The 20097-nt window shown below is 43.1% G+C and overlaps 2 protein-coding genes across 2 annotated transcripts; one reads left to right on the top strand and one right to left on the bottom strand.

The window, feature by feature from the left end:
* The first annotated feature begins 3429 nt into the window (after positions 1 to 3429).
* On the top strand, positions 3430 to 13680 carry nuak2 (NUAK family, SNF1-like kinase, 2). Its single transcript, XM_030092375.1, has 6 exons — positions 3430 to 3753; positions 8305 to 8425; positions 8841 to 8992; positions 10018 to 10083; positions 10411 to 10663; positions 10760 to 13680. The coding sequence occupies exons 1-6, from the start codon at positions 3571 to 3573 to the stop codon at positions 11809 to 11811; spliced, it is 1827 nt and encodes a 608-aa protein (XP_029948235.1). The 5' UTR covers positions 3430 to 3570; the 3' UTR covers positions 11812 to 13680.
* Positions 13681 to 14168: 488 nt separating this feature from the next.
* Positions 14169 to 18815, bottom strand: ccnd3 (cyclin D3). The gene is made up of 5 exons (XM_030091014.1): positions 18588 to 18815; positions 18305 to 18520; positions 16175 to 16337; positions 14560 to 14702; positions 14169 to 14297 (listed from the first exon to the last, which is right to left on the bottom strand). The coding sequence occupies exons 1-5, from the start codon at positions 18813 to 18815 to the stop codon at positions 14175 to 14177; spliced, it is 873 nt and encodes a 290-aa protein (XP_029946874.1). The 3' UTR covers positions 14169 to 14174.
* Between the last annotated feature and the right edge of the window lie 1282 nt (positions 18816 to 20097).

Raw genomic sequence — 20097 nt, 5'->3', positions numbered from 1 at the left:
GCCTACAAACAGACAGTAATTGCAAACCATCATCAAGAAACACAAAGCAATCATCAAGAGACAGCAAATAACAACAGAGAGGTACTTCATTCAATGATATGAACAAAAAAAGGCTGCCAAGAAACAATTATTATAGTAAATAAAAATAGGCTTGATACAATAAATAACAACACAAAAGACAATTGCCAACATATACCCAGATGAGAGTGTAGGTGTTTTTAAACATGCTTACACCTAGGGAGTAAATATGTTCACATTATGTCTACGTTTTTATTGTTTAAATACAGATAATATATAATATTTTTTTCCTCACCATGAACTAATGCTTTAGTTCTCAAAGCTGACATCTGCAGAAGAATGACCTAACATAAGTGTAGTGGATATTTGTCTTTAAACAATCTTAAGAATATCTTCAAAATGCACCAAGGGTATGTACCATAATGTATGTACATAATATGTACCATATGTGTGTGTGTGTGTATATATATATATATATATATATATATATATATATGTGTGTGTGTGTGTGTGTGTGTGTGTGTGTGTGTGTGTGTGTGTGTGTATATATATATATATATACCCACCCAGGTGCAATGTGGTCTTTTGCCGTTGCCTGCTATCTTAAATAACAATATCAAAATCGACTAAAATAAGCCCCACAAAAAAACAATGCGTCATTTAACCCAAACCAAACATGCAAAAACAAATGAATGCTAAAGCTAAACAAATAACTAGCAAAGTAGTGATATAATGGTGGTTTTCTTTGATGTCATGTAGATAACACCCAGTAAATATCCAGCTGCAGGATGTAATATGTTAAGAAAGGAAACCCAGACAGGTAACGCAGTCTAAGCATTTCAGGCCATTACCACCCTTTCATGGAAATAGCATTCCTTAGTGGAAATGGCCTCTTTCCACAGGATAATGCAACATGCCAAAAGCTGAAGTGGTCCAGGAATGGTTTGAGGAACACAACAATGGTGTGATGTGTTGACTTGGCCTACAGATCTCAATGAGCTGGTCAAGAAAATCCAGTCTGAGGAAGCCCCACCTGGCGACATGTTGACCCCAGACACCACAGCACAACTTTCTGGAGGAGTCTGTAAACATGGCTGGACTCTTGCAGTTTGACTGGATCATATTCCTCATCATGTTGCAGTGATTTTTTTTTTTTTTTTTTGTTACTTAGAGGAAAAACTATATTATGGAGAGAAAAGCAATGTAAAAATATGCCACACCACAATCATAGTTTTGTCTTAATTATTTTGTGCAATAGCTGCAATAAATACATGTTTACCCCAAACAAATATCACCAACATATAGTCTACGTTAAGGCGATGTTAATTCATTATAGCTCATGCTTTTTGAATGAATACTTTTTTGTGTTTTTTTTTTTTTTTGGTTAAACTACAGGGAGAATTTATGGATGAAGACAAATCATTGGCTATTTGTGGAGGGTAAGGGTCAAAATAAATGACCAGCTTTATAACTAAAGAGCGCCCTCTTCTAGCAGAAAGGATGAACTACACAAACCTTGTTGAAATGGACCTTACCACCGCCCCTTTCAGGTTGCCAAAGTTTGTGTGCTTTAAAAAAAAATGTTTGGCATACAGAGAACAATCATATTGGTTCGGGGTGTAAATCAATGGGAGATGTCTCTCTGTAATTGTCTTTCTCACAAACTGGTCCCGCTGTGGAGCATTCTGTGTTTTTCACATTTGTTTTCAGGTCCTCCACTATAGAAAACAGATTGAGAATCTTTGCCTCAAAGTTATCTTTTTGATCACTTTCACTGTTTATTTTTTTGTGCACTGCGTTCCTGTTCTTGAACAGATAATGACTCTCTGGCACATTCCTGTTCTAACTCAATGGCAGACGAAAATAGTTAGGAGGTCAATTAAGAGAGAATGTGGATGGAACCAGCCAAGTGACCCAAATAAATGAATCCAGATATGTCTGGATATTAACATCACTTGCCCATTTTGATGTAGCCTAAATTCATCAGCAGCATCTGAAATAATCCCATAGTTCACATGAGGAATGTCTTTTTTTAAATTTAAGCACACACAAATGCATGAATCCCCCACATTAGTCCTGTCATTAGTGAAAACACTTTGGGATGTTGCTTTTTTTCTAGTTTTCTGTCCATGAAGTCTGCTCATTAAGGTCAACAGACTCACTTTCCTTCAAATATTGGCTGCATGCTGGTCTCTAGTGGCCTACATCTGTAATGACAGCGCTTCAGGTGCCCCTTTACCGAATTTAAATTCAAACTATTGTCAAGAGGTTGAAAGTGATAAAAAAAAAAAGAAAGAAAGAAAATCTGGACTGGACCAACATTGAATCACACCGGCCCACCCCCCACCCCCACCCCATCCCCTCTGCAGAAAACTAAAAAGAACAGTTGACTAATAAATGCATATATTTGCTGTGTGTATCCTTTGTGATTCCCAGTATAATTGCTGTAAAACAGAACAGGTCATAAAATTAGTGTAAAACACGCGCGCGCAGGCGCACACACACACGCGCGCGCGCGCACACAAAAACAAACAAAACAAAACTGTGACTCTCTAAAATGTTTTCAAACACACAAAAACAAAGCAGGAAAAATTACAGAAGTGATTTAATCAGGCCACACAGTGGCGTGGTGACTAGTACTCTGTACAAAGTTATAGATTATAGAGGACAGGTGGACAGAACTTGGGATTTCGTTCATATTTTCAGGATCTGGGTTGGGAAAAGTGAACAAACACAATAGATCAGCTCCCCCTCTGAGCAAAGTCCCACAGGCAAATAGACTCAACAAGCCCAATTAAAGTGTTTCTCTCTATCTTGGCAGAGTTACTCTGGGGCTCACAGAGAGACACGTGAATCAACACAAGGGGAAAATATCCTTTGATGTAAAACAATGTGAAAAAGGTCAGGGATGTATTTTAACATTGTAACATAATGTATGAGCTCACTGAGAGTTTTGAACAAAGGGTTTACATGCAGCAGAAATACAGTGATATTAAAGTATTCAGGTTATGTACTGTCGGTCAAAAGAGTTAATATTCAGAACATTTTCTTCCACCAGAAACTTTCCAGCGCGTCCATTCAACAGTTTCTGTGTGCGTTTGTTCTCCATCTCTGCGCGCGCCGGTTGCTCCAATTAATCATTGTGTTAGTTGAAGAGGAGCGGGGCTGTGTTATCAGACGACATGCTGCGACCCAAAGTGATGTCTTTTAAATAAGTAGCACACACAAAGCAGTTTAAGGTGACAGATGGACGACTGATATCTCTTTTTAGCAACACCGGGCTGCAACTTAATCCAGCGCTCCTCCGGTGTACGCTACGCACCGCCCCTCTGCTATTTGACGTGTGTGCGGGCGGAGCTCCGCGGCTCTCCACACGCCGCGTACCTGATGTGTATCTCACTGTGAGCGTGTGGAGGCGATCCGGAGCCCGAGACCCACTGCTCGGTCCAGACACAGCCGGACGACACCGTGACCCGAACTGTACCCGCACGACAAGAGGGAATGAACGCGCTCTGAAACCGAGCCGACCTGAAAGCGCCTCACCGAGCCGACATGGATCGCCTACCTGCCCCGCAGCTCTCTGCCGGGGGAGCAAACACCGCGGCGGGGAAAAAGCAAGCCGTGAAGAGACACCACCACAAACACAACCTGAAGCACAGGTACGAGTTCCTGGAGACCCTGGGCAAAGGGACCTACGGCAAAGTGAAGAAAGCCAGAGAGAGATCAGGCAGACTGGTAAGGCTCGGTCCCGCTCCTTCACACATCTGTAGCCTGGTGGCGACCCGGTGTTGTGGGTTGACTGGTTTCCCTGTTGGCTGGTGGCCGAGTTTTTCTTTATTTATGTAATCATTTGTTTTAGCGTCTGTGCTTGCTGATAGTCACATCCGATATTAAAGAAGTTTCACACAAGGTACGAGACATTGAAATTTTATTGTGTGTGCAGTTAAACTGAGTTCGGAGTTCCCGTGCAGCAACAAGGGACGCTAGTTAACAGGGAAACCATCTCGTCCGAAACCCCGGAGTCATGCCGGTGCCAGCTCTCTGTTTACTCTCTGTTTGCGCTCCTGGCCTGAGGGCCACCTGTTGTCGGGAGATCGAGAACTATTTTTAGGAGACGCAGTCTGCTCGTAGGTAGATGGTATCTACCTGTACAGCGGAGGGTACAGATCCATTATTGATTAGATCACGTAGCCAAGGAGTTTGCTTAAAGCAGAAATGAGACACATCTTCTTCAGCCAGATTATTAAAGTTATCTGTTTCACAGACTGTGGAATCTGAAAAGTGGTTTTAATCAACTGTCTGTCACAATACTGGTCTAACAATCACCAGAGTTTCCCGTTCATGTTTTAAGGGGTACTCTTGTATACTTTTTTTATTAGATATCTCTGTAAATCTGTGCCTGAATGTTTGTTTGTTTGCATGTTGTGTTTTTAGCTTGCCATGACTACCTTTAAATGTTATCTTTTTTTTAAGGGGACAATAAACATGAAATGATAAAGGAATATAGAAACAAGAAAGCAACAGAGACTGTAAACCACATTCTTGAGCACATTCCAACCTCTTTATAGGGATCTTTATTTCTCCTATGATTAATGTAGTGTCACATTTCCTAGTAATTAAGGTGGAAAAGCAACACTAAGTGGAAAATACTATCAACTCTGTGGATCCATCAACACCTACTGATTGGTTCAGGTTACACTGATTGTGTAATCTTGATTTTATCTGGTGTGAAATAGAAACTGAATGCATTCAATTAGATAATATGAATACAAACAGAGGCATCTTTTAAAATTTTCTCCATACAAAGAAATTTTTAAGACAAACCTAAAGTGCACATGTCACTACACAAATTATGAGTTTGATAAGTTCAGTGTGATAAAACTGGCCCTCCATCTATGGTCAAACCAAGACCCCTGACCTTACATCCTACCCAGGAAGTCTTTACATAATCCGAGTCAATGGGTCGATTTACTGTATGCATCATAAAGGAAATGTGTCTGGTTGGAAAAGACCCGGTGAATTCCTCCGAACAGGAAAGTTAGGTAATTTTCTGTCAGCTCTGCTGATACGGGCAGGGGGAAGGGGAAGAAACAGTAAGTCGCCTTTCAGGCCAGTTCCCTGTGTCCAGAGGGGAAATAGGAGGTATTTTAAACAGTCTGGCTTGAGATAAGCTTTTAAAAGGCCATAAAGAAGCAGGCGAACAGCAGACTTGTGTCGATCATATATTACTCAAACCTGTCTAGGTGTAAGTTGTTCACATAGAAATGTTTAGAAAGATAGAAAACGATCTGATTCCAGTTTCTAAAACATTATTTACATTACTTTAGTTGCACCGCCATTAGAAAATTAAAAATCTTTAATTAATTTAGTTTTGCTGTTTTTCTTTCTTTCTGACAAATTTAAAGCCTAAACTAATCATTAATTCTTCATTAAAAAGTGATACATCATGAAAAATATAGCAAGCGGCAACCCTTGGCCTGCATGTTGTGGTCCAGGTTAACGTGACAAACTCCAGTCGAGAATTGAATCATCTTCCCATCTAATCTTTTCACGTTCAACATTCAACTCTAATAAAGTTACTACTGATCTTATGTAATCACTTTAAAATCTGCTTGACTGAACTCTAACCTGGGTCATATTTTCTTTTTTTATGATCAGATCAAACATTCTGCCAAATAAAACTTGGAGTAAATGATGCAACACGAAAATCAGATAGAGGATGATTGATTAATTTTTAATTGTTTGAAGGCTTCACTGACTGAAACAACCACATGGAGCTGTGGTGATTCTGGTCTGGCTGCTTTGTCGTGGTTTTTCAGAAATGCTCCCAGTTCATGCATGGCATGAGTGAAAGCTGTTAGTCAAGGAAATAAAGCAGCAGGAATTCCCCGTCAGTCCTTGAAGTAAACACACAGTGATACAAGTCCGGCCTTGTCCACATTGCCCGCCTCTGCTGCTCCGCCGCCTGACACCGCTTTCTGCCGCTCTGCTGTTTTTATTGAGCTGTTGTCTGAGATTCACCCCTGCAAGTAGTGTCCTGACCGGCCATGCCTCAATTATTCAAACACGGCAGCAGAAACACATATCTTCTTTGTCATTTACCTGCTGGAGTACCTAAAGCGTAACAGACAAAGAAATGTAATCTGACACGGAGGTGGGGGTGATACAACAAACAGGGTGGCTTCATGTTGCGTGCGGTGGCTCGGCAGCTGTTCCCATTGTCCCTGTGCATACATTTGATTACATAAGCCACTTAGATTGGGGGTTCATGGCATACATTAGCGGAGGGTTGATGTAGCACTCAGTGCATCGTGTGGATGTTGTGTCCACATGTCCCGTTTCAGGCACCCAGACCGGTCTGCACCAATCTATGCATGATTCACAGTTACAAACATGATCAGATGACGACAGACAACTCAGAGTTATAATTAAAAATGATGAATCCTGTTGTGTCATTAAAACCCAGAAACAATATCTACATGGTAATTTTGTGAAATATGCAAAAAACACAGAGTTGTCCAAGCCCATGTTTTTTTTTTCTTAAGTAAAGTAATAGTTCAGAGCTAAACTATATTAGATTTCTTTGACTCTGACACAAGCAGTAGAGCAGATCTTTTTTTTTAATCATTCTAAAAACTTTTATCAGATGTGCATTCATTTTTTTTTAAATATACTATTTGTGGAATAAATTTTAAACCTCAGGTTAGCTTTGAGACTCTGACCTGCCTTTTTTCCCCTTTCCAATGAATAAATTACTGATTAACTTGACTCATAGTTGCGTTTTGGCTGTTCTCTGCTGTGGTCATCATCACAGTGGGTCATGTTTGATTTGGCACTGATTTTAAACTGGAATACACTTCCTGCCTAAGTCACTGAGCTGTTTGAGGTTAAGGGTCCACCAGGATTAACTCAGGTGAATTTTTGTCACTGAATTTTCATTTTTGGTGAGACACACAAAAGAAGTTTAAAACATTTTTTTTTTTTTTTTTTATCTTATCTTTCTAAATAGTGGAACATTCAGTAATCAATTCATGGATATGGTCCCCAAAAGAATCTGTTGGGTTATTCATCGTCTTGAGCTTCATATTTTCACTGAATTTATTTTAAAAAATAGACCAGTCAAGATATTCTGGCAAAACCAGCTATGCTTACTTTACTTTGAGCTTTGAGCTAAAAGAAGCAGTTTAACCAATATGTATCCAAAAAAAACATCTTTTTGAGTGTGGAAGTGTAGTCTGGGTGTGAAATATCAAATATTTCAACATCCCAGTGACCATTGCGTTGGAGCAGATAGACGCTAACAAAAACTGTGCAGACACAGATAACCTCACAAGGGTGTGAGCTCATCACGAGCGTGGGCTCAGCCCGTCTGAGAGCTGTGCAAACAAACGCAGGAAACCTCAGATCCCCGAGTCCGGAAAAATGTCTGTGTGGCGTGAAAACTCGGCCGACCGGGAGGAGCGTCCTCGCCGACGGATGGTGACTCATGACGGGCGACGGGGCCTGTTGTTGAAACTGCGGCGAGAAGCTGCTGCTTTACTCATTTCCCCGGTGTCTGTAGCCCAGGGGGGGAAGCTTTAGCAGAGAGGAAACCAGGACACCCCACCACCACCGCTGCCATCTGGTGCCTCATGACACCCTTCCACCTAGGGGTAGACTGATGACGCACTGAGTGCGCACAGGAATGCCAAGCATCTGCACCACCAGAAGACAAACTCAACGGAATCAAAGAGATGAACACAGCCTTTGACAATGATTTATCTGCAAATACAGACCTCACAGACGCTAGTCACACTGGCCTCACTTGATCTGGAATGATGGTTATTTGGCAGATAATTCATACATTATCTTGTTTCCTGATAGTTGCGGTTTATTTCACGTCTGTGCTAAATCTATCTCAGGTTTTAATTACACGTTTCAGTGTATTTCAGGTGTGGCCAACGTGACTGCTGTTTTCTTAGTTCCGTCTTGGTGCGGTTTGCAGGGCCAAATCAAAGCTGTCATTAAGAGGACAGATTCAGGATTCGAACCAGCAAACTTGCTTCCTCAGTCTCTTGACCACCATGGCCCCTAATATATCCGTTAGTTTTTGTACTTATGTGCTGAACTGTTGTTTTAATCGGAACAAACCTGGCAAATGTATACATTCAATAAAAACCCACATTACAACTACTAACTTTTATAAAGTGACATTTTATTCATCGTTTTGGGTCGTGATTCTCTTTTTAACATCTACACCAAGTAAAATTCTTTTAAAGTTGTGTCATCTTTTCCTTTTAATCCAAGGTTGCTGTGAAGTCTATCAGAAAGGAGAAGATCAAGGATGAGCAGGACCTGGTTCACATTCGCCGGGAGATTGAGATCATGTCCTCGCTGTGCCATCCGCACATCATCACCATATACGAAGGTACGCCACCCAGAAAGTTCGTTCGTTCGCTGCGTTTGGGTTTGCGTGACTGTATCTTTTTGCCGCGTGCTGCTTTGAAACGCGATACCTGGAAAAACGCATCTCAGTCCAGCCTCTGTTCGAGATTCAGAGTTTGGTCACGCAAGACTTTCTGTGCTGCAGAAGAGCCACGCTCTTGTTGCGTAAGCGCCGCTGCCCCGCCGGGGGATCATGCAGGGCCTCGTGTCTTCTGGTGCCCATCACGCCTGACGGGACGGCCATCATTTACCGTTTCTCCACTTCACTGCATGTTTGTCTGAGCCTGGATGATCCTAATCGCTGCGAGCCTGGAGCTGCACAGACGGTTCTCATGTCACAAGGCATTGTGGGAGGTTCTGACATGCCGGCTCTGTGCTGTGCCGCTTTTGTCCCGCAGTGTTTGAAAACAAGGACAAAATTGTGATCGTGATGGAGTACGCCAGCAAAGGAGACCTGTATGACTACATCTGTGACCGGAGGAACGTCTCCGAGCCGGAGGCCAGGCACTTCTTCAGGCAGATAGTGTCGGCCGTGCACTACTGCCATCAGGTGAGGCCCTTGTCCGCGTGTCAACTTTACTGGCGTCTGAATGTACAATCGGGTCCTGTGGACGAGCGCATTAGGCCCGTGAGTTAATCAGATGTAAAGCTTAATGATGCGGAGCCCCTCTCGGGCTCGGTCGGGGTCGTTTTCCAGGACAGAAGTACCTCCAAAGTTACATAACGGGCTTTATTCACTGTCAGCCCTCTGCTCTGAACTGGGAGGCTGTGAGAACAATGCAGGACGAGATGAACAGTCGGTCTGTACAGCAAGAGCATCAGGGCGAAAGGCCAGCCTTCCTAACACACACACACACACACACACAGACACACACACTCATGCATGGTCTAACAATTTAATGAGGGTGTGAAGGGACAGAGCACACACACAATCGGTTGTTCCCGGACAGCAGGGCTGTATAATTACAAGTGTACGGTGTATTTTAGTGTGGCTGTTCAGCACTTTGCACAGCATTTTTATAAATGTTTGTCGAATAATATTAACTCAGTGAATTGCACCGTCATTTACTGCGTGGACCATCTGTCTCATTTCACTTTCAAGGCGTGCCGATGTTTCCCTTTTAATAGTTTTCTTCTCTTGGCTTGTGAAGTGGAAAAAACATGTTCACCACTTTCATTTTCTCCCTGAGGAATGAAGTCTTATTATTTTTAATCACATCCTAACAATTAACTGCCGCATAACGCACACCACAAGGAATGTGTGCATTGCAGCCATAACCGTCCCGGACGTAAGAAATAGTTGGCCTGCATTTTTTTGAATGCGAAGCAAGCACAGTTTCAGTCAGAGGCATTCCCCCCCGCAGAGTCCAGGACAATGAAGCGTAGCTGACGCACCGGGGGAAAAAAAAAACTTCCCTAGGAAAAGAATGTGTTGTGACCCAGTAAATAATAATCCCTTTATGTAATGTTGTCAACTTCTTGTAAACTGATGCATAATGGCCCCACTGGAGCTCATTTCTGTCCAACAATGAAATAAAACTGAAAACTAATTTCTTTTTTTCCCCCCTCTCTCAGAATGGAATAGTACACCGGGACCTGAAACTGGAAAATATTTTACTGGACGGCAACGGCAATGTCAAGGTGCGCATAACGAGATGACTGTGTACATAAAGAAATGAGCATGTTTTCACCTGGAGCAGCATTTCTCAGCCAGCAGCTGCAGTTGGCAGTAACGTCTGTCCAGGTTTATATTATATGTATTAGTGAAACGTTGCTCGCTCTCCTGAGAGAGTCTTTCACTTGCTTATTTTTGCTGTGGTGTCATGATTATTATTTTCAAAATTGTTTGAAATAACACATCCAGTCGACACCATACCTACTTCTGCTAACTCTTAAATCTGTTAAGAAGCTCACGTCACACTCCTTAACCCACTGATCTATCCTGACACCCATGTCTTGTTCTCGTAGATTGCAGACTTTGGGCTGTCGAACCTCTACCACGGTGACGAGTACCTTCAGACCTTCTGTGGAAGCCCTCTGTACGCCTCCCCGGAGATTGTGAACGGACGGCCGTACCGCGGGCCGGAGGTGGACACGTGGTCTCTTGGTGTGTTGCTGTACACGCTGGTTCACAGCTCCATGCCGTTTGACGGAAAAAACCACAAAGCCCTGGTCCAGCAGATCAGCACCGGGAACTACCGCAAACCGAGCAACCCGTCTGGTGAGTTCCTAGACCTGACGAGTCGTCAAAACAATGTTGGTATTCGGGTTTGATCTCGAAATTAAATATGTTTTTCCCACCACTTCTCCCTGTCAGATGCGTGTGGACTTATCCGTTGGATGCTGATGGTGAATCCAGAGCGCAGAGCAACAATTGAGGAGATCGCTGGACACTGGTGGCTCAACTGGGGCTACCAGCAGCCGCTGCTGTCCGAGAGACGGAACAGCGCGGTCGAGCAGACGACCCCTTCTCCGGCGACTCCATCAACGTCTCACCCCGGCGGGCTGGCCAGCGTTGCCAGTTGGTTCCGCCGTACGTCAAGGCCTCTGCTGGAGAACGGCTCCAAGATGCGCTGCCTGCTCCGCCCGCAGGCCGGCGGAGGAGACGTCGTTCGGCAGCGCTCTCTGCGAAGGTCGCGCAAAGAGAACAACGTCTCCCAGACCGTTTACGACGGAGGCGCAGACGCTCGGCCCTCCAAGGGGATCCTGAAGAGACGCAACAGCCTCAAACAGAAGGCGATGAGCGAAACCCAGGCTGTGGCTTCAGTGGAGCCGCAGAACATTCTGGGCTTGTCCGCACCGGCCAGTGACCCCTCCGCTGCAGTGCTCCCTCGCAAAGGTATCCTAAAAAAGCCTGCAGAGCAGGAGTCGGGATATTACTCGTCTTCCCCTGAGAACAATGACTCTGGGTGGGCAACAAAACCTAAAGAGTGCCCTTCAGCGCCAACATATAGGAAGGGCATCCTCAAGCGCAATGGAAAGTTCTCCTCAGGTGGACTCCAAGAGTTTGGCTCTCTGGACCAGCTGGCAGCAACTCTGCCCTGCGGGGGAGCCAAGTCGAGACCGAGCGGCGCCATCAGTGAGGACAGCATCCTGTCTTCAGAGTCGTTTGACCAGCTGGACCTCCCGGACCGTGTCAGGCCGCCGACTCAAACCGAAAAACCAGCCAAAGTGAGCATGAGAGGCTCCGTCTCTGCCGACAACCTGCTGGACATCAAAGAGGACGTGATTCTCGCCGATGGGCTGCTGAGGTCCTGGAACTGTTACGAGGCCGGCGTGGCGGACAGTGCCTTCTCCATCACCGACTGCGACAACGTCACAGAGGCGTACAAGCAGGCCATGGTCATCCGAGGCTCCGCCGCAAGTTGAACATCGCTTTTAGGAAAGAAGACGCTGAGTTGACACTCGGTTTTAATTCAGTTTGTTAAAATTGCCGTGGAAGACAGACCCAAAGTGCATTATGTGAAAACACCAGAACACTTGTAGATAATCTTCTTGGAATCACACAGTACCAAAAAGGGAGGAGGGTTGTTGTTGTTGTAAGATTGAGTCTTAACTTTAGCTGGTGTAAAAGGGGATCAAATGCACGAGCCGGCACAACTCAAATACATGTTTTGAATATGCAAAGTGCAATTGACATTTCTCAGGTGAAAACGGCTTCAAGTAGTCGCTTAAAACCAAAACAGCAGTATGAGTTTGGAAAACTTTTCTCAATACAATCCCAGGAGGACTAATGCTTGAATGTAGCTTAATTACTCTTTTCTACTCTACAACTGAGAGGCAAATGAAGCCAACAGAGCAGAGTCTGGTAAAGGGCTGTGGTCAGTTGGGTTTTGTGTTGAGACTTTTCTCTGCCGTCAGCTCGGTGTTTTTGGATGTGGGCGACGTCGCATTTCATGAAAACCAAAGCAACAAAACATGATTAAAGCACAGATGAAACCAGAGGTGCCAAGATGATTTTGTAAAAGTTTGTTTGTGAAAAGGGACTTCCCAGAGTCCTCTTTCGGGAATGACTCCTTTAGGTTTTGATAGTGATCACAATATTTGTCACCATATGACTCAAAGCAAAGGGAACCAGTTGAACCTGCTTTCGCTGCCTCAAGAAACGTGCACAGGTGACTCGCTATTCAGGTGGCACGTTTACACAGAAGCCGGTTCTCAAGGCCTTTTTATTTCCCCCTTTGAAGGTCATCATGACGGTTGCATTCTGGACGTTTGCAAACCTTTCAACTAAGATCAGTCGAGGTGTCTGGGATGGTGCAGTATTATACAAAAATCAGCCGATTAACATTATATATATATATATATATATATGTGCTGAACTCTTGTGACAAACTTTTTTTTATGCTGGGCTTGAAGGTAAAATCATAAATTGTTGTTGTGCTTGAAGAGGTATTTTATGTCTGTGGATGACTTGATAATCCTGCTTTACGATCTCCCCTCTGGTTATTAGAGACGGGTACATCAGCATGTGTTTGTGTCTGTAACAAGGGGTTGGGCTGCACACTGGCAACACGAAGCGTCGAACTGGAATAACTCTTTGCGGCTATTGAAATCTGACAGGCGAGCTTGTTATTTATTAGCTGTCAGTTGAGTATGAAGCTTGTGTAAAAGAAGTTGCATCAGGTGAAGCCATACTCTTTAAAACATTTTTTTTTTTTTTTAATTTATGGTTTAATTTTCTGGAACACTGAAGTTCTTTAGGATTCGAATGTATGTGTACAAAAAATGTTGGGGTTTTTTTTTCTTAACTGAAAATCTTGACATTCCTGGACTCTTGAACATTGTATTCAACATCCAGTCAGTAAAATTTAAGGGAGTCTATTTTCAGAATCTTTTCACAAAATTTTTCCTATAAATTCACATACAACCTGGGAATGGCTGGGAATTGATTTATTAGGCAAAGTCCTTCATAAAGATCTATACTGGCGTCCAAACTGCCAGATCGAGGGCGGTAAACTTCTGCACACTGCGCCTGTAAGGAGGAGCTCCACTCACTCTCACTGCTCTCAATGAAAATGAAGTGACACAGGGAAAATGTTTCATTTTTTTTGTACAATTTAATGTTCAATTTGGCATTTCATCACGCTTTGTCATGAAATTTCAACCTTTTTTTTTTTTTCGTCAATGAAAATATCAAAAAACATGTTTGCCAAAGTTGCTGACACACCATCGACAACTGATGTGCTATGCTGTTGTGACAGGGATGAAGACGCCAATAAAGTATAAAGAAAAACAGTGAAGAACTCAAGTGCCAGTTATTATTACATGTTTTAAGCTGTGGGTTGACAGAACTGATGTGTATGCAATACATTTAAACTAAACAATGTGCATTAAAGACATGTTTTGATTTCAGAGAAATACATAGCAATAGATGTTGCAACCAGTCAACAAAAATGGCTTTAATCGTTCAATGTAATGGAACAGTTAATACTCAAAGTAGATATGGCTTCAAATAGTCATAAAAATGAACATTAAAAGTATAATACAGAGTGGTTCTAGCTGTTGAAAACATGGATTTATGAATTTGTTTTAAAGAAATCTCAAGTTCCAAAACTTTGGTAACATTTCAAAGGAAACTTTTTACCCACGTGTAAAACCAGCTGCCACATCTTCTGACATTTCGTCTTATGCCTCGGCTATAAATTCAGTTTATCGTAGCCTTTTGAAGGAGGAGAGGAGTGTTTCAGTGTGATTTCCTGAGGTGATCTCACCGATGTCGGTACAACATCCTAGATCTCAGCGGAGGAGGAGCCGACCCCTGACCCGGGAGCTCCTGATCTGTCCAGGAAGCAGGAGGGCAGGCTGAGCTCCACCACACTCCCCAGCTGGTCACAGCAGAGGAGGACTGTACTCTGTTCAGGGTCAGGTTAAAAGAAAAACAGACCTCACTTTATCAGTACTGACGAAGCAGAACACATAAGGTCAAGGACAGTATTTATTTATTTTTTTTTAAAGTCCACATACACTTTTAAACCACCATCATGCGATAAGACAAGCTTTCTCTGGGATTTCTTTTGATCGGGATGTTTCCACAAAAACACCAAGTCACTGTTGAACACTGGGCAAAGTGAAAATCAATATTGACTGAAAGGATAAGTCAAACATTCGGCTTACCAGATCGATGGCCAAAAGGCTGGCCAGGAACTTTGTCACCGAGTGCGACGTGACGGCAGCGTCCAACAGCCTCAGCCTCTGCATGGCAATCCTCACGCAGGCACACGCAACAGCGGAGGGCTGGAAAACCGAAACCCTGTCATCTGTAGGAAAGGCAGAGATGGTTTAACTCCTAACAAGTCTGCAGCTACCTGATGTAGACAGGATGACGACACTAAAAGTGAACAATAAGCTGAATAATGGCAAACAGAGGTCAAAAGAGTACAGACACAATCTCAAATACAAGATACATTAAAGGCCCTAGAAGGTCCATTTTAAGTGGCGTTTGCATAGATAAGTAATAAATGCATGAGGAAGTTACAGTGGTTACTTTAATAAAAGCAACAGCAGTAAAAGTTAAACATGTTCCTAAAATGTACTGAAAGTATAAAAGTATCCCTTTATATATAAAAAAAAACATTTTCTACTGGTTGGTGGCAAATTCCTATAATTCGGTGTAACACCATAAATAGGACATGAGTTGTTGCAATGTCCTGAGTGGCTTATCTGACTCATTTCCGCAGTGTCAGTGCTCTGTCTCTCCCTATAACAGATATCACATTTCACTGTCTGTGGTCAGGTTTCTCTTGTGTCTTTTCCCTCTCTTTACATATTTCATGTTGTTTTCATGAAGGCAGGCGACATGAGCTGGTGTCTTTCTTTAATCCACTGGTTGAAACCAACGTTGACCTTTAGGAACACAGACACTGATGCAAAAACAACCCCAAAAAGTTTAAAGATTAAAGTGAGAAGTAAACATTCTAATTCCAGGGTCCCTTAAAACTCCCTTCAGCTACTTGTATTTTGTTACTTTTCGCCTCTGCAGGTAGACAGGGCCAGATTACTTACTACACATTGTTTTACTGTTGAACACAACAGAGAGAAAGACAGTTGGGATTAGGTATCGGACAATTAGGCAGATGCCACCACAACAGACACACCCCGATGGACAAAGCCAAGTTTTGAAAACTCCATGTGATATCCTAACTGCCTACAGGCAGGAGACCACTGAGAAAGAGTCTGCCACTCTGTCCCAAACACCTTTTTTCAATGGGACACATTGTTGAGAGTCGCATACCGTCTTAATTTTAAGAGCTGTAATGTTACACTCTGTCCGAATCGGGACTGGCTGGCAGTATCCCTGTGACTTGTTGCCTCGGGCAACATCACAGAGATCCGTGGGAAATCAGCCAGCTGAATGGTCAAACGCAGGTCTTTCACTGGAGACAAAGCGCGATTACACAAACTCAGCTCTCTGCCTCCAAAATGAACTGCTGACACGACGTAATCAAAGTTATGGCTGCTTTGTGCCCATTGTTCGCTGCTCGGAACGTCCGTTTGTCTCACCCTTACATCATAAAATCATTAAGACATCACGGTATCAGATTCAGATCCAACAACACCAGTCGTTTTGCACTGAATGATAATATCTGGTGTACAATTCACCGCATTCTTCATTCATCATGAGGAGTGTTGGTGAAATTTCAAATGTTCCACTTGTTCCGGAAACATATTTCTTGTGGTGATATTTATCTGAGGACACTTCGTGTGTGAGAAGCTTCGTTATATAACTTACCTATGGCCGTCAGAGCAATGTAGGAGTGAACGTGCCTGCGCATTTTGGAATGGTGGAGGCTTTGAACAAAAGGGAGAGCGTGAAGAATCGGCTCCAGGAAGTCAGAGGGCACCGCAGAGGCCAGACACCAGTCCAACCTGGACACCACCGCCACCTCCCACTGCTGCAACACACACATTCCTGTGAGCCAGTCCACCAGCAAAATCCCCCCGGCCGGGACACTCATACAGATGTGACCACGAGCCACGGCGTGAAGCTGGATTCTCTCATGAGGGAGCTGCAATCAGAATCTTGTTTGTCATGCATGCCAGAAAGACTGGCTTAAAAAATAGGAAAAAGTCAATGAAAACGATTTAATTCTACCTTCTTCTACGAATAAGTGCAGAAATGGCCTGAACAGATTTATGTTTCACTGAGAAGGCTTCAGGTTAAGTGGTTCATCTTGGCGTTTCCAACAATTCATTATCCTAACATATTCATCCGATTCAAATTAAGAGCTCAGACGAAGGTTTGTTTTAATCTGTGTAGGATTTGTTTTGTATGGCTCCAAATGTGAAGCTGACAACAATGGAGAACGAACACTAACTGGTTACATAAAACTTGTATTGTTTGCTTTTTGATAAGCGCTCCATATGTACTGAGCACAGCCCATGTTCCAACAGCAGAGCGGATTTAACACAACCACTGACAGCACACAGGAATTTAAAAGTTTTCAATGCAAGATTCGAGACCACTACTCTTTTCTCTTATGCAATTGTAGGCGGAGACAAAAGGGGGTAAAATGTTGAGCTGTGTGCAATCTGCAAACTTCTCCAGATATTAGTTTCCCACTGCAGCTTTAATGGGGCCTCCTGCAGCAGTTGTAGTAAGCAGCATGGCTACAAATGACTTTGGTCACATCTGCAGATGATATACAGGCGGTTCATGCGAACGTTGCGGCGTGTCTGGAACAAACTGAAAGGAATGTTTCCCGAATGCTCCGGATGAAATGTTCAGTGCTTGTCCCACAACTCTGTTTTATAAAAATTTGATTGTTTGTTTTCAAGATTAAAAAATGGAAATCACATTATTAGATCTACCAAATGAGTGGAAATCTGCTGAACCAAAACAACTACAAAAACTACAACTGCTGTCTGTGGACTATCATTTATTTATGTGTAAAAGCCAGTTATATATTTTAATATTCAATTCTTTCATTGCCTTGGTATTGCTGCTCCGACGCACAAACCAGGAAACATTGCAACAAGGAGGAGTATCCTCACTCAAACTGTTTTCTTAGAGCTTAAAAATCACATTGTGAATTCATTCAGGATCACCTTTCCCTGCATGCAGAACACATGCTTTGCTCAGGGCACAATAGAAGGAGCAGGCTGAATGTTGCTGCTTAAAGCCATTGCTCATGCTGGACGAATGAATTTATGACACAGCTGTGCATGCTTACTGCAGTCATATATGATTCTGTTCTCAAGAACATGTTGACTGTGTGTACTCAAAGTTAAAACTTTCGGGAGAGAGAATATTTTTTTTTGTTAGAAAAAAGTGTCTGACACATTGTGTGGTTGTTAGATTTCCACTAATGACACAGAGGTGTGTTATGAATTAGCAAGTTTTTTGGGGGGATAATGTCCAAACATTCCATAGAGGCTATTGATCTTTTTTCACAGTGAGGATATCTCCAGTTTGAGTACAATTTGAGGCTTTTTCTATGGAGACACTGCATGTTCTCCCTGAGTATGCATAAATTTTGTCCAGGCACTATGGCTTCCTTCCACAGTCCAAACCATGCATTACTGTAAACTGCTGGTCGGTGTGAATGCCAGTGTTTTCCCCGTGAAGGCCTGGTGCTTCAGTTCCTCACAACCATGAATTATATTAAGCAGTATAAAAGACAACGACAATAATAAAGTGACTGATTATTTGACTGTGTCTTTCTAAAGCAGGGGTTTCCAGAGAAAGTAATTGCAGACTTGACTTCTGGTTTCCACGATTGATGCCCTTCCTGCAAACAGGTGGTCTCATGTTCTTTACCTTTTGGCTTCGATTTGTCCTGAGTCAGCTCTGCATATTTGTGTTTTGGCAAATGTTTGCTGCTCATTTTTGGTGCAAAGTTGACCTCCAGAGGAGATTTACCAGGATGTCTGCGACTGAAACAGAGTTGTCGGTGTAGACACACAGCTTGCTGGCAGTCAGAGGGACCAGCTCTCTCATTTTGGAGGCCAGAAACATGCAGACGGCCCCTAAAAGCTGCAGGTTGACCTTCTCCACGGTGAACTGAGCCAGGTAGGAGTCCAGGTAGCGCACGGCCTGCGGGAACACCTCCCGCTCGCACTGCTGGTCCTCACACACCTGTCCAGACACAACTCTGCTTCACTGATGCTCAGTGGTGGAGTGGGGGTGAATAAACCGAGCGTACCTGCAGCATCCACTCTGTCAGGATCCTCCTCATGTGCGGCTGGATGTCTGTCTGCTCCCAGCCCGAGGAGGAGGAGGAGGAGGAAGAGGAGGAGGAGGAAGAGGTCTGCTCCACGTACCGCAGGTTGCGCAGCACTCTGAGGTCCCGGGTCACCGCAGGGTCGCAGCCCGCCCGCAGGACCACCCAGGTGTTATTCATCTCCTGCGGGTCATGGCCGGAGCTGTCCATCTTAACGGAGGCCCGCCACACACAGACAGGGATGACCCGTTAGGCTAACGTCAGTGGAGAGCCATCATGGCGTCCCGTCCCGTCCCGTCTCGAGGCTGTTTGAGCTGCAACCTCCACGAGCTCAACAACCATGTTTGTGATTTGCCACCAAATGCGGTCTGCAGCTAGACTGTCTTGACCAAATCAGATTTAACACGTATAATTTTAAAAACGAGCACGAACAAAAACTGAATCATATGTTACATTCATCAATTTATTGTATTTTCAGCTGTATGACTGCTTCACACGGAATAATTAGAAAGATAGAAAATTGAATATGAAACAAGACAGGATAAAAATGCAATGATTTTAAATATTTATATGTGAAGAGCTTAATTATGACTAACATAAGTACAGAAAGTGTTATTTTATCCCTTTTCAAAGCAGTTTTTTTTTCCCTTTTAGAAATTACATTTTTTCAGCATTTTTCTTCCCATTGCCTTTAGTTTCACCTATTTTTTATAGGAAGCTAGTTTGTAGCTTGTCGCTTCGGCCTGCAGCTGGCTGTCTCGCACTCGAAGCTAAACTTTACATGCGTCTCTGGCAAAATAAAATCTTCCCACGTGACCGAGCTGTTATTTCTACTGCGCCCCCTCGCGTTATGGCGGTGAACTACCTCGCGGCAAGAGCAACCTCGACGCAGAACTTCCTGGGTAAAAACAAAATGTTGAAGATTTCATTTTCAGAACATGCCCCCGGCAAATAGTTATTAAAATGCAAATCAAACTTAAAATGCATTAGCAGAAATGTATTTTAATTTCAATATTGTAGCTGCATTATTTGACTCGAAAAAATCATGTCATCCAAACTACATTTTGATTTTCTTCTTTAGGCTGCACATTTGCACGAGGTTGCACAAAGATTTCGTTTTCGTTAACATGCGAGACCTGCACAAATATGGTGCAAAATAGAAATGACTTGGCAATCCCAGGGAGAGCGACGTCATGTGTGATACATAACGTATTTTGGTACGACCTATTATTTGTCATATTTTGCGGATTTAAAACTGAAAGGTTTTAAGAGGTCTTAAAACTAAACAGTTGCTTTTAAGTAGTTTTGAAAAATGCCAACATGGCACATTGTACGCTAGGCTTTCTAAAGGTCTGATGTAAATTTTTTACCCCAGAAAAACGTGAACAAAATTTTTTAAAGATATTCTTGCTAGGGTTGGATAATACTTATCCTTTTCGCCATGAGATGACCACGTCAACAATAGAGAGATTTTATCTGTCTTCTGCCAGTA

This window comes from Salarias fasciatus, chromosome 5 (assembly GCF_902148845.1).
Source record: "Salarias fasciatus chromosome 5, fSalaFa1.1, whole genome shotgun sequence".
Classification (NCBI taxonomy): Eukaryota; Metazoa; Chordata; class Actinopteri; order Blenniiformes; family Blenniidae; genus Salarias; species Salarias fasciatus.
The sequence above is the reverse complement of the archived record's forward strand: the minus strand, read 5'-3'. Positions and strand labels throughout refer to the sequence as shown.